The sequence below is a fragment of the Vulpes vulpes genome, chromosome 8 (assembly GCF_048418805.1).
Source record: "Vulpes vulpes isolate BD-2025 chromosome 8, VulVul3, whole genome shotgun sequence".
Taxonomy (NCBI): Eukaryota; Metazoa; Chordata; class Mammalia; order Carnivora; family Canidae; genus Vulpes; species Vulpes vulpes.
In genome coordinates, this window is record NC_132787.1 from 43,450,306 (window position 1) to 43,464,946 (window position 14,641).

Below are 14,641 nucleotides of genomic sequence, written 5' to 3' on the forward strand. Positions count from 1 at the left end.
ATGTATCATAATTAAAATACCAACTTTGGTGTAGTGAATAAACTTAAATATCAAATCAGAAGGTCTCAATAAAAGTAAAACAATTTGAAGGAAACATCCTATAAAATGATGTTTTTTAAAACTTAAAGTTTCATAAAGGACCTTCACATTAGATTAACTCTCCCAAATTATAGATCTCTTACTAGAGTTATTAAATTTCACAAGATGAGGATATACTAATTCTCACAACTTGCAATAATTTCTAGGAACTTTTAGGTAAATATGACTACTATCTGTATAAAAGCAACCTTGAGGAACAGAGGAATTCCTATGTAAGCTGCTGAAATTGTTTAGTATTTTGAGTTTCTATCCAGGAACCACCCAGAGCTTTAAGTTATTTTTACTGTCTGTTGGATAATGCCCCAAAAGATAAAAGATTGAAGAAATAGTGTGCAATTGTTCGTTAAAATTTATAGGTTGCCTTGAATAAAGAAATCTAATAAAAACAGTTCAGTATTCATTGCAAATATTTAATGGTACGCACTTTATGCAAGGAATTGAGTGCTGCAGGGGAGTACGATACCTTGCCTCGTAGGAGCATGCGCACTCTAATAGAGAAACTAAGACAGATATATGGTAAAATATAAGTACTAGTAAGTGCTTGTTGTATATTCCCAGCTCAGCCTTTAGAGTATTTCAAACATTTATATGTCTGTCCTGTGTGCTAAGATAGTAAACTCTAAGAGGGAAGGAATGTGTCTTATTCACTATTGAACTCTTGAAACCTAGCACAGAACCCTAACAAACAGACAAGTGCTCAATAAACACTCCCAAAAGTCAACCTAAGACAGTACATGTTGCAGCAAGAAATTACAACTAGATAGAGGAATTACAAAAACATTAGGGAGAAGTCCACTTTCAGCTGGGTTTTGAAATATGAGAATTTATATGGTAGAGATTAGTCAGGGTTAGGGAGAGAATTCAAGGAGGAAAAATAAGAAGCATGTTCAAAAGCATGGAGATGAGAAATTAAAGAGTATTCTGGGAAAGCATATAGTTGTTTGGTTAAAACAGAAGACAAGTGCATAAAAGTAATGGTGGACTTGGCCAGTCAGGTAAACTGGGACCTGACTATAGCAGGCTTTAGACAGCTGATGAAAATGTTTACTTGGTAGGCATTCAAGATTTTGAGTAGGAAAATCACTTGATCAGAATTATGCTTTAGGAAGATAAATCTAATAGTGGTTTTGGATGGAGGGGATAAGCCAGTTGCAAACTATAAGGTTAATGCTATATCGTCCTTTTTATATGTTCCTGGGCTCAGTTTGCTAGTATTGCTGTATGTGTGTGGTAACAACATGAAACTTACTATTTAAACACATTTAAGTGTACAGTTCAGTGCATTAAGTACATCCATGATGTGCAACCATTAGTCCCACCTAGCCCCAGAACATTTTTATCATCTCAAACTAAACCTCTGAACCCATTAAACACTAACTCTCCATTCTCTCCTCTCTCCAGCCCCTAGTAACCACTATTCTGCTTTCTGTCACTATGAATTCAACTATTCTAGGTACTTCATGCAAGTGGAATCATACAGTATTTGTCCTTTTGTGTCTGGTTTATTTCACTTGGCATAAAGTCTTAAAGGTTCACCCACGTTATAGCATGTATCAGGATTTCATTCATTTCAAAGGTGTAATAATATTCCAGTGTATGTATATACCACATATTGTTTATCCATTCATCCACCACTGGACATTTGGGTTGTTTCCACATTTTGGTTATTGTGAACAATGTTGCTATCAACATTATTTTGCCTATGTTTTTGTTGATGACTTTTATATCTATGTTTATGTGGAATATTGGTCTATAATTTTCTTTTCTGGTAATGTCTTTGTTTTGTTTTGGTATCAGGATAATGTTGCTCACAAAGTAAGTTGGGAAGTACTCCTTCTTCTGTTTTCTGGAAAAGATTGTAAAATTAGTGTAAAATTAGTATTATTTCTTTTTTTGAATGTTTGGTAGTATTTACCAATGAATCCATTTGGACCTGGAGTTTTGTTAGGTTTTAAACTTCTACAACAAAGTCAACTTATTTAATAGATATGTGATTATTTGGGTTATTTACTTCTTGAGTACATTTTGGTGATTTGTGTTTTTCTAAGAATTAGTCCGTTCCACTAAGTTGTCAAACTGACGGACATGGACTAGACCACAGTATCTTTAATTCTGTAAAGACTCACTCTTTCACTCTTGATACTGCTCATTTGTGTCTTCTCCTTGCCACCACCCCACCCCCTCCGCCTCTGATCAGTCTGGCTGGGGTTTTATCAGTTTTATTGACTCTTTTCAAAGAATCAGCTTTTTGTTTCATTGATTTTTTTCTATTGTTTTTGTTTCATTGATTTCTGTGCTTATTTTTATTTTTTCCTTCTGCTTGCTTTGAGTTTTGCTTCTCTCTTAAAAATTCTTAAAGTGAAAGCATGAATTATTCATTTGAAAGCTTTCTTCTTTTTTAACATAAGTATTTGATGCCATAAATTTCCCTCTAAGCCTACCTCAGACGTCTGACATATATTTGCATTTTTATTCAGTTCATATATTTTCTAATTTGTCTCCCTTTTTGACATATGAGTTATTTAGAAAAGTGTTGTTCAATTTCCAATCATTTGGGGATGTTCCATATAACTTTCTGTTACTGATTTCTAAGTTCAAATGCTTTGTGGTCAGAGAGTATCCTTTGTATGATTTCAATTTCTTCAAGAATTTTAAGGTTTGCTTTATGACACATGAAGTTTATCTTGGGGAATGTTCCATGTGCACTTGAGAAGAATGCGTATCCTGCTCGTGTCAGATGGAATGTTATATAAATGTCAATTAAATCAAGTAGGTTGATGTTGTTCAGGTTTCTATAGCCTTGCTGTTTTCTGTCCATTTGTTCTACCAATTATAGAAAGTAGAGTACAGAAGTCTCCAAGTATAATTGTGGATTTATTTCTTCTTTTATTCCTATTCCTTTTTGCTTCACACTTTTTGGAAGCTCTGTTATTCAGAGCATAATAACGATTGTTATGTATTTTGGATAAACTGATCCGTTTATCATTATGTCATGTCTCTCTTTATTGCTGGTCTTCGTTCTAATGTTTGTCTTGATATTAATAGTCACTCCAGCTTTCTTTTAATTAGTATTTGCATGGTATATGCATTTCTCCATTCTTTTACCTCTAACTTATCTGTATCATAACATTTAAAGTGGATTTTTAAATAAACAGTATATTGTTGGGTCATGATTTTTTTTTTCCAATCTGACAATCTCCATCTTTTAATTGGTATGTTTAGGCCATTTACATTTAATGTACCTAATATGGTTAGATTTAGATCTACTGTTTTGTTTGTCTTTCTTATGTTTGGCTCTGCTGTTAACTCATTTCTTGCCTAATTATGTATTATTTGAAATGTTTTTAGTATTCTATTTTATCTATTGGTATCTATATTTCTCTGTATTTTCTTTTTTTTTTTTTTAGTGGTTGCTTTAGGAATCACAATATAGATACCTAACTTCACACTCATTACAGTTTTCATTTTACTACTTCAAGTAAATGTAAATGCTTTATAATTATATAGGTCCCCCTATTCTCCCTCTTTATATTATAGTTGTCATAGATATCACATCTACATACATTAACCCCCCTCCTGACATTACTTTCATTTTCAATAATCAAACTTTCATTTTCAATAATCCTGTGCATTAAAGATCTTGAAAGGAGGAAAATTAATACATATATGTACATAAAATAGTATATATATAAAATATATATATACACACGCTAAGAGTATATTAGTAACTAGTACAGCATAATTATATTAGTAACTAGTATAGCATATTATATAGTATATTATAAATATATACTATTAGTGTGTATGTGTGCATATATGTATATATGTATATATGTACATATACACATTATACTAATTCCAAACACACACACACTATTTATGTTGTTCTTCTTTAGGCACCCTGCAGTTCCAACTTCCCCTTTGGCATAATTTCCCTTCAGTCTGAAGAACTTTTAGCATTTATTTTTAGAGCAGATCAGCTGACAATTCTTTTAAAATTTTCTATTATCTGAGGATGCCTAATTTCACCTTAATTCTCAAGGAATATTTTCATTGGAGATAGAATTCTAAGTTGACAGTTCTTTTAATTTCAGCACTTTGAAATATTGCCCAACTGTCTTCTGGGCTTTATGGTTTCTGAAGAGAAATCTGTAGTCATTCAAAACATTTTTCCTCCATATGTATCATTTTCCACTGGTTGCTTTCATGATTTTTTTTTTTTAAATCAGTTTTTCAGCAGTTTCATTATGATGTTTAAGAGGCATGGTTTTCTTTGGGTTATCCTGTTTGGGGTTTGTGAGTTTCTTGACTGCATATATTCGTGTCTCACTAAGACTGGAAAAATTTCAGTCATTATTTCTTAAAAAAAAATTCTAAACAAGTCTTTTTTTCCTTTTATTGTACTCCAATGACACAAATTCAGATTTGATATTGTTCTACAGGTTGCTGTATTTGTTTGTTCTGTTTTGATCTGTTTCCTTTATATTCTTCAGGGTGGGTAATTTCTACTGATCTCTCTGAGTTTGCTGACTCTTTGTTCCTCTGTCATCTGTATTCTGCCATTAAGGTCATCCAGTGAATACTGGATTATTTAGTTCCAAATTATTCTTTGGTTCTTTTCATGCCTATTTCTCTGCAGAGAATTTCTCTTTACATTCATTTTTTTAAAAGATTTATTTATTTATGATAGACACAGAGAGAGAGAGAGGCAGAGACACAGGAGGAATGAGAAGCAGGCTCCATGCCAGGAGCCCGATGCGGGACTCGATCCCGGGACTCCAAGATCGCACCCTGGGCCAAAGGCAGGCGCCTAACCGCTGAGCCACTCAGGGATCCCCCTTCTCTTTACATTCATTTTAAGAGTATCCAGTTTTACTTCATGGAACATAGTTATAACAACTGTCTTAAAGCCACTGTCTTATAATTCCAAAATCTAGATCATCTCAATTGGCTTTCCCCCTGAGAGTTGATCAGATTTTCCTGCTTCTTTATATGATTAGCAATTTTGGATTATACCAAATATCCAACATTTTGGCTATGTTGTGAGACTCCAAGCACTCTTGAAACCACCCCCAGAGAAGGTTTATTTTGTTTGAGAAGGTGTCCAACTCATTTAGGTTTAGATAGGAAGTTCTCTCTTGCCTTTTGTGGGAAATGGTTCCCATGTCAGTTCCATTTCAAAATTGTGCTTGCCTTACATATATACCACTTAGGATGGTGGTTTATATTGTAGGTGAGTTATCAAAGCCTTTGCTATGTTTGTCTTTGTTACATGTATGTGAATCTCACAGGTAAGACCAGGACTTGTGTCAGTTCATAATCAGAATTAGGAGCTCTTATTCAGCTTTCTCCTCTAGAATCTCCCCAACTCTCCAGCTCTCAGGCCCTTTTTCCTAGACCTCTGTTTATAGTCATAATGTCTCTCAGAGTTTTAGCTTATTGCAGCCAGGCAGTCTGCATAGCCTGGGCTGCTCACAGGGTGAAGCAAAAGAAAGAGATTAAAATGTATAATAGGAATCACCACCACCATCCCCTAACCCCCACTAAGTCTTTAGACCACAGGGGCCCTGGTTTCCAGTTACTGTGGCAGAGATAGGCAGTTTCTTGGGATCTCTAGGTGACTGTGCCACCATCATCACTGCCCCAATGGCAGTTCAGCTTTGCACTGCAACTGGCTTCAGGGTAGGGCTAGGAGAGAGAAAAGGGGGAAAGAGGGACATTCTTTTTCATGGTTTGTAGTTCACAGAAGTCTATTTTTCCAGTTCCCGAACTAAAAAGAGGAGTTTCCTCTTAGTTTTTGTTGTTCTTGTCCATAGTTTTGCAACATGGCCCACTCTTGGGTAGCCATCAGGACAGAAGATTAAAATCCAGAAATTCACCACCATACTGGTTGTTCTTCAGTTTTTGATTTCCTTTCCCAATATGCCTGTTATTTACTTTCAGAATCTTCACTTAGTTGCTTTTTGTATTTAGAACTTATAGTTCTAAACAGTGGGAGAGATGTCTGATAGTGAACTTACTGTACTTTGGCTGGTGCTGGAAGCTTAATCCCTTTTTGTTATAAGGAGTTAAAAAATACTCCTAACTAACAGGTAATGAAAAGTCTGAACTGGAATGGATGTGGGAAGGGAAAGGAGAGAATAGCAGAACCACTACTGAACTAGGACTTAGCAATTGTCTGAGAAAGCTTCAGCTTACTTTATTATTACCAAACATGCGAAAATATAATTTATATGAATACTTACCCTTACAAATAATTTGTTCATACAAATGAGCACTACAAGACCTCTGCCCTGTAGCTAAGGAAGTTATACTTTTGGGGATATAGGTAAGTTTTACTCGAGTGAATTTTCCTACAGAAATGCTATACATGCTAATGCTATATTTCACATGTGTATAAGGTTAGTGTATGTGTACAATGGGCTACAAAGACTCTTGTGAGTTGACTCAGAAACCTAATCACCAACTAAAATATTGTTTTTATGTATTGATGTCCAATTTAAAAATTTTTAATTATCAAAATAATACATGTACATAATTTAAATAGTCATATACTATAAAGCTTATAATAACAAATAGCAGACCTCTTCTCTAACCATTACATTCCTGATTACTGATCTCCATTTATTTCTCATCCAACTTTTCTTCTGGCATTTAAGCTTCTTTTTCTATATATTGTATATACACTACTTCCTGATTTTTTTTAAAGGTCATTGAAAAAGATTTAGCTTCTTTACAATACAAACACACACTCTCCTTCATCCTTCTAATAGAAGTATAAAACTCTTTATATTCTGCATTTATAATTTATTTTTTTAAAGATTTTATTTATTTATTCATGAGAGACACAGAGAGAGAGAGAGAGGCAGAGTCACAGGCAGCGGAAGAAGCAGGCTCCAAGCAGGGAGCCCGATGTGGGATTCGATCCTGGGACTCCAGGCTCACGCTCTGGGCCGAAGGCAGGCACTAAACCACTGAACCATCCAGGGATCCCCTGCATTTATAATTATTATAATCTGCAGAGCCATATAGTGTACTATGATTATATCTCCTTTCTTTTACAATATTTTGTTTTCCCAGGAATTAAGAATTGCCTTTTGTTGGGACTTATCCCTCCCTCTCTTAGTTTTCTGTTTCTATAGCATCATCAAACTTTCTTAACAAGAAACTGGAAATGTGCCAAGACTCAAAGTATTATTTGTAAAGTTTTTATTGGATACCCTTCCCAAGCCCTTTATCCTTATAAGTTAATTTAGACTGACTGATCTTTGGTTGCACAGGGGTCATTATGGGATTCCTCTTTACCATTGTTCTCAGAATTCCTTAACCTCCATCCAGTGTTTGGATCCCCCTTTTCCTGGATGGCTTATGTATCAGTCGTAACAGGCCAAATTATGTTTCAGTAACAGTTGATCCTCAAAATCCCAATGGCTTTCAATGAGTAAGATTTATTTCTTGTACACATTACATGTCCATCATGGGTCATTTTTTCCTCTGTGCCATGTTATTTTCATTCTAGGACTGAGGCTGACAGAGCAGCCTCTGCCTAGAACACTGCTGGTCATCACAGAAGAAGGAAAAGAAACATGGTGAATCATGAACTAGTTCTTAAAGTATCTGCTCAGAAGTGACACAAACCACATCTACACACATTTTACTGGCCAAAGCAACTCACATGACCATGCTTGAGTTCAACAGGGACACTATATATCTTCCCTGAAGGGTGGGTCAGTGGGGGGAGGAATCAAATCATGTAGTCAAGTCTGACATCAACAGAGCAGAGATATATAATATTCTGTAGGGAGACAAAGTTAATAAATTAATAAAGCTATCAGAGCATATCTTCCTCTTTCTTTCTTTTTTTTTTTTTTATTTATGATAGTCACAGAGAGAGAGAGAGAGAGGCAGAGACACAGGCAGAGGGAGAAGCAGGCTCCATGCACCGGGAGCCTGACGTGGGATTTGATCCCGGGTCTCCAGGATCGCGCCCTGGGCCAAAGGCAGGCGCCAAACCGCTGCGCCACCCAGGGATCCCATCTTCCTCTTTCTTATTTATTCCATCTTTTTCATGAAATGCATCCTCCACCTCTGTGGGTTTATGTCTCTTTTTATTCATTATTTTTTTTAAAAGATTTTACTAATTTATTCATAAGAGACAGAGAGAGAGAGAGAGAGAGAGAGAGGCGGAGACACAGGCAGAGGGAGAAGCAGGCTTCCATGCAAGGAGCCCAGTGCGGGACTCAATCCCGGGACTCCAGGATCACGCCCTGGGCCAAAGGCAGGCGCTGAACCACTGAGCCACCCAGGCATCCCTATTCGTTTATTGTCATTTCAACCGTTTTAGGAAAACCATAGGAATGTGTTCAATATGCCACGTTTAACCAGAGTCCACCAACAAATTACTTCCAAAGGGAACTGCCAGGTCATGGCCTATTTGAAAGACGAGGACTGTCTGTAATTATTTTCATTTAGTGTACCACATTCCATTATTTATAGTTTTTCCCAGATCCTACAAATGTTAATAAAGGATTTAAATTGTATTTCTTTCTGAATATAAAACTATCCAATATGGTAAATTCACTTTAAAACTGAGGAGTTTCTGAAACAACTTTGATCTTAAATATCTTGATTTTGCCTTTTATCATTTCCTCTAAGCTCCAGGCTTATGTCTGCAATGAAATCAAGCAGCTTAAAAGAATTTCATTCTAATCAACATGTTGGTCTAATTCTGAAATCTACGTGCCTCGGCTGTCTGTAACTTACAACTAAATGGTCTTTAGTTGCTAAACAAAGGACTATACTAGAAAAGAAATGGTCAAATTCAGCTTTTTGTTACATTAGTTTTTGATATTCTAATAACTGAGATACAAGAGATTCTCAACTTAAAATAAACTTGCTTTTTAAACTTTTGAGTGTGCAATAAAAAGACTAAGTATTTCTTAAAAGATAAATGCATCATTAAGACGCAAAGACAAATGCATCATTCATATGTGTTAGAAATTTCACTGCTTGGGCCTCGGCTTTTAAAAAAGTTAGGCTTTCTCAATTCAAATGCTATTTCTACCTCAAAATTGTCATGGACCCTGGTGAATGACTTCAATCTCTTTAATCTCAGCTCCTCATTTATTAAACAAGAATAACAACATTTCCGGGATCCCTGGGTGGCGCAGCGGTTTAGCGCCTGCCTTTGGCCCAGGGCGCGATCCTGGAGACCCGGGATCGAATCCCACGTCAGGCTCCCGGTGCATGGAGCCTGCTTCTCCCTCTGCCTGTGTCTCTGCCTCTCTCTCTCTCTCTCTCTCTCTCTCTCTGTGACTATCATAAATAAATGAAAATTAAAAAAAAAAAAAAAAAAAAAAAAAAGAATAACAACATTTCCAAGAAAAAGTTATGATTTAAATAACCCATATAAAGCCTTGACATAGTGCCTGGCAGACAGTAAATGCTCATTCAGTAAATGTTTGCTGAATAAATGAATTTCTGCCCTTAATTAACAGCTGTCTTAACTTTTAAAGCTTATATAGGTCAAACCCTAGTACAGCCAAGTTTAGAAACTATAAATCCTTTAATGTAATAAAACCGTATGTTTTGTGCTTGGTCAAAATTCAAAGTTACTTATTTATAAACGTCATTTTTTTTTAATTAAATGAAGACATTTTAAGATTTTTATTCTTTGATTTTGCTTTTCTAAATTCATCCCCTCTAGGACAGGGATAATTGCCTCTCTAGGTATTCTTTTTTTTTTTTTTTTTTAACTTACTGACTCTAAAACACCCCATGAGAAAACTCACCACAAACCTAAATCAACTCTATCTGTCCAAATATGGCCTATGACATACCTAGGCCAAAGTGAAATGCCAAGACTATACAGAGATTCTTGATTATAAAGGTCTTGAGGAGTAGAGTCTTAAAAAGCATTCTTAGGTGAAGCTGGCTTCACTGTTCAAAGGACAATCTGTATGTTATTAGAGAATATATAAACCATATAGGATTATTACATAAAATATTTGAATTATTTAGACACATTTGAGAGGTATCTGAGACCCTGAAAGCAACCCGGGGTAAAGTCTTCTGTGAACCTTTGATGGCAGAGACCGAAAAGGCTTTTACAAATACACTAAAACCAAAGACTATGGCTACAAAGGTAATTAGTATCAGATATTAAGGGGAAAATAAAAAGCAAATAAGCCCAGAAAGGTAAATGGATCCAATCCCCTCCGTTTTTGCTGTTCAACTAATTTCATTTCTTTCTTATAGAAATATTTTGTTATGCATCCAAAAGGCTGCCTTCAATTTGCATTCATGTTCAATAGTATAGAGAACAGTACAGGGGGTGTAGAAGCAAAAACAAAAACAAAAACAAACAAACAAAAAGCAGAATTTATGGGTTTCTCTCAGATCTATCATCTCATTGAGCATCACTTTTCTCATCTGCAAAATGACAGTGAAATGTCTGCTCTACAAAGTTGTGATTATGAAATATGGTAAAATAAATTAAAATGCCTAGGACAATGCTGTTCAATGGAAATATAATGTGAACCACAATGTGAGCCACACATATAATTTTAAATAAAAAAATTAAAAGCAGATGAAATTAATTTTAATAAATATTTTATTTAACTCAATAGATTCAAAATATTATCATTTCAACAGATAAATCAATATAAAATTATTAATGAGAGTTTTCCTTAATCCTTATTTGTGTACTATAAGTCTTTGCAAATCAATGTGTATTTTACACTCACAGCACAGCTCAGTTCAGACTGGCTACATGTCTAGGGCTCCATGGCCACTTGCCATCCGAAGCTACCAGCAGAGGCCTAGAGCCAAGGTAAGGCTTGATATGTTTATTACAACCAAACAGTGTATTTCCTACCAGATAAACCCTGTGGGACTTAGGAAAGTTATTTTTTTAAATCAACTACATTAAACAGAGTCTGTATTTTTATATTTTTGATATAGTATGTGATATATAATACTGTGATAAGAATTTAAAATAAAATATTATCTATACTAACTAGGCCAAGTATTTATCCAAAATAAGAACAACCAAACACGACTCTTATAAATCACTAATATTCATTTATTTTATATTTATTTTTGTGATTATATTATTAGGATTTGAATTATATACTAATTTGTCACAGAATCTAATAATCTAAAAGAAATAAACACATAACTATAAGCACACAAATAATTCAAGTAACTATTAGCTACAATTGATTTAACTACACTCCTAGCAAAGAAATAGGAGTAAAGAATAAAATATTTCTTTATATTACTAAATTCTTCATTTCACAGGACTTAACACTGATGTCACGTCACAGTTTTAATGGCTTTTTTTCTCAAAGAACTTAACTGTATTCTTTAAATAAGATGACCACCTAACATGGCAAACTGATTATATGTGAATATAATTAAATTAAAATGCTACATTTATTTCAAAACAATTCACTGCAGTTAAAACATTAAATAATATTTGCATTATATTCATTATTAAAATTACACCAAATAGTATACAGTTGGCAAATTCTTGTATTTTGATCTCAAAAGCAAAGGTGAAAAATGTATGGAAAACATTTAACTGCCAGGTCTTTCTGAAAGTTATGCACAAAGCACGGAGCATGTGCATACACATACAATTTATATTTAGGTATGCTCTCGTTTTTCTGTGTATGGAGATGCTCCTGCAGTTCATGTATTTTTCAGCAATTTTTCTCTGGGCTGCCCAGTAGTCCAACACAAGTGGTCAGATAATTACAAGAGTAAAATGGAGAGAGAATATTGGATAGGTGATTGCTACTCATTTTGAATCAGACAAGGACCATTTAGTTACCTAATATAACTTCAACATTACAAAGTGTTACAAAATCCGTAATGACCAAAACTCTTTGGACTTTGGTTTTTCATTTACTTGTGTTCAAAAGACGGCAATTCTAGAATACTGGCCCTCTCCCTCCAATATTCTATCAGGATGCTTAGTCAGAAGTGATACACAAGGAAAAAATGCCACTAGCTGAATCATTAATTCTGTATTTGTAGCACCGCCTAAGGGTCTACTCCTCTGGAGTCTCCTGACCAAAGATTTGCCTCACTCAGCCCTACTGAGGTTTAAAATCTCTCATTTCACACTACAAACAGGTCTAGCCACAGAAGAAGCGATTTGTAAGGGTTCAAATACTTACATCATCATATTCACATGGTTTTCATTTAAACTTTCACAAGGAAGAAGCTATTCCCTCATTGGACATGCATTTCCCAAGCTAACTGATGACCCTATGAGTCGTCACTGATAACGAACACAAACACAAAGACATCTACTATACAGTTTTAAACACTTAGCCAAACTGCAGAAATAAAACTATTCAATGCATTAAGAAAGACTCACATCTGGCATTTCTGTAGAGAAGGAAAGGGTCTTGGAGCTGGAAATCCAGGTCTTTAGTAATGGGTTCTGTCCTGTTTTCCATGCTCAACCTATTCATAATGGTGAATCCATGCTTTGGAGAAGCAGACCTGTAGGGAGGATATCAAAAGACAAATTATTCAACAGGAGTCCACTTTCAGTAGAAATACTATTTGAATGTGTTTCTTAACTTTTTGATCTGTATAGAGAGCTTTGTTCAAGCAGACTGCACACATATAAAGCACTGACTCTTTACTACTGGCTAATAGGACTGACATATGCTAATTCATGTACTACTTGTAGTACACACAGCATGACTGCCACTCCTGTTCCTTGGGCAAAATCAAATCCTACTTATTTAGCTATGTGTGTACAGATATCTTGCTTCCCCACCTAGGGTTGTAAACTCCTTTAATGCAGAAATAATAATCACTTAAAAAAATTACTAATGGATACTTTGAAAGAATCTTGATAGTTAATATAGAGTGCACATCATGATCATAGGAAGAAATTTTTCATAGACAATGTTAGTGTTGGTTTGAAATTGCAGTTGTAAAATTTCTTGGAGAAATGATGCCACTTTGGTCAACGAACCTAGAATGAGATATAATTAAAAGACTGTAGAATTTAATGCAAGAAGCAGTTATTTTGTTTTCTTCAATATAAAGGAAACCACCTGATAAACTACTATAAGAGTTTTTTTCTGTAAAAATGTGTCATTTAGTGACTTTTTATTTTTAATTTCACTGAATGCCTTCAGTGCCTACTCTGACAGGCAGAAAGAGCCCAAATTACACAGAGTGTAACTCTAACAACTACATGTGCATTTGTCTACTCTTGGGTGACAGCCATATAGTAATATAACTGTGCAACTTCTGGTGACAAATGAAACACCAAATGCTTCTATGCTGAAACTAAACCAAGCAGAATTCATTTATTTACTTTAAACTAGGGCAGCAGGGTAACCAACCCACAGAAATGTTCTGAGCAATAGGGAGAAAAAGTGTTTACATTTTAGTCTTACTTCACCTTAACCATTTGATGCCACTAAAGAAGTAAAATTCATCAACAGTACTACTTACAGAGTTTTCTTTTGAGACTTCCAATTTTAAAACTGATGGAAGGCAATCCTTGCCTATCATTTTATAGAAAGGTAAAGTGGTGGTGTGCAAATAATCCATACTAGAAATAACTGTGATAATCATTTCAATTTAAATTCCAAGAAAGAGGGGGATCCCTGGGTGGTGCAGTGGTTTAGCGCCTGCCTTTGGCCCAGGGCGCGATCCTGGAGACCCGGGATCGAATCCCACGTCGGGCTCTCGGTGCATGGAGCCTGCTTCTCCCTCTGCCTGTGTCTCTGCCTCTCTCTCTCTCTCTCTCTGTGACTATCATAAATAAATAAAAATTAAAAAAAAATAAAAAAATAAAAAAATAAATTCCAAGAAAGAATGAAAAAAGAGTTCCCAAGATCTCTGAGAGAGGGTCCTCTGAAAGCGTCAAGTTCAAAAATCACCAGTGGGTGTCTCTATGAACTCTGTTATTACAGAAAGCAAGCCATGGGAGGACATAAAGAAAAGAAATAATTTTTAAAATGGGATTAGGTGTTTTTATTCAGAATCAGAATTTGATTCTTCAAGGATTTCATTATCACAACAGGACTTCACCTCTCCAATAGTACAGTTACTATACCATCTCATAATTTATAAAATAGGCTCAGGGGATGAATGTGCCAGTTCCTCTAAAGCAATATCCATAACACAAGTCAAAATATTATCACCAGCAGCTCCATTACCTGTACTAAAAGCTCCCTTCTGACTTTTATGAGCATTTGTTATTCTCTACTGAGGAAAGACCAACGTGCTACAATCTGGCATCCATCTGATGGTGGGGTGATTGGTCCATCCCCCAGGAAGGGGGAGATGGGAAAATCTGACTCTTGAGGAGTCAGATTTGGGGAAGAGATTAAGGAACAGGGAAAGAGTTAAACCTAATGGTTTAACTGACAGCTCCATTTAGAACTCAGAGTATATTAAAAAATACTTGAAAATGCAAACTTGTATTTGGTTTGGATACAAAAGAGAAAATACTTGTATAATCTGTTAATCTTCTGCAGCCAAAAAAAGAAAAAAGAGAGAG

General features: G+C 35.2%; 1 protein-coding gene across 15 annotated transcripts in view; it reads right to left on the reverse strand.

Annotated features, from left to right (window-relative positions):
* Nucleotides 1–14,641, reverse strand: part of DCP1B (decapping mRNA 1B) — a 59,252-nt gene that overhangs the window by 35,376 nt on the left and 9,235 nt on the right. For all 15 annotated transcript variants that reach the window (XM_072766348.1, XM_025995485.2, XM_025995482.2 and 12 more), the window contains one exon: nucleotides 12,488–12,615. In XM_072766348.1, coding sequence (XP_072622449.1) covers nucleotides 12,488–12,615 — 128 coding nt within the window. The remainder of the gene's footprint in view (nucleotides 1–12,487; nucleotides 12,616–14,641) is intronic.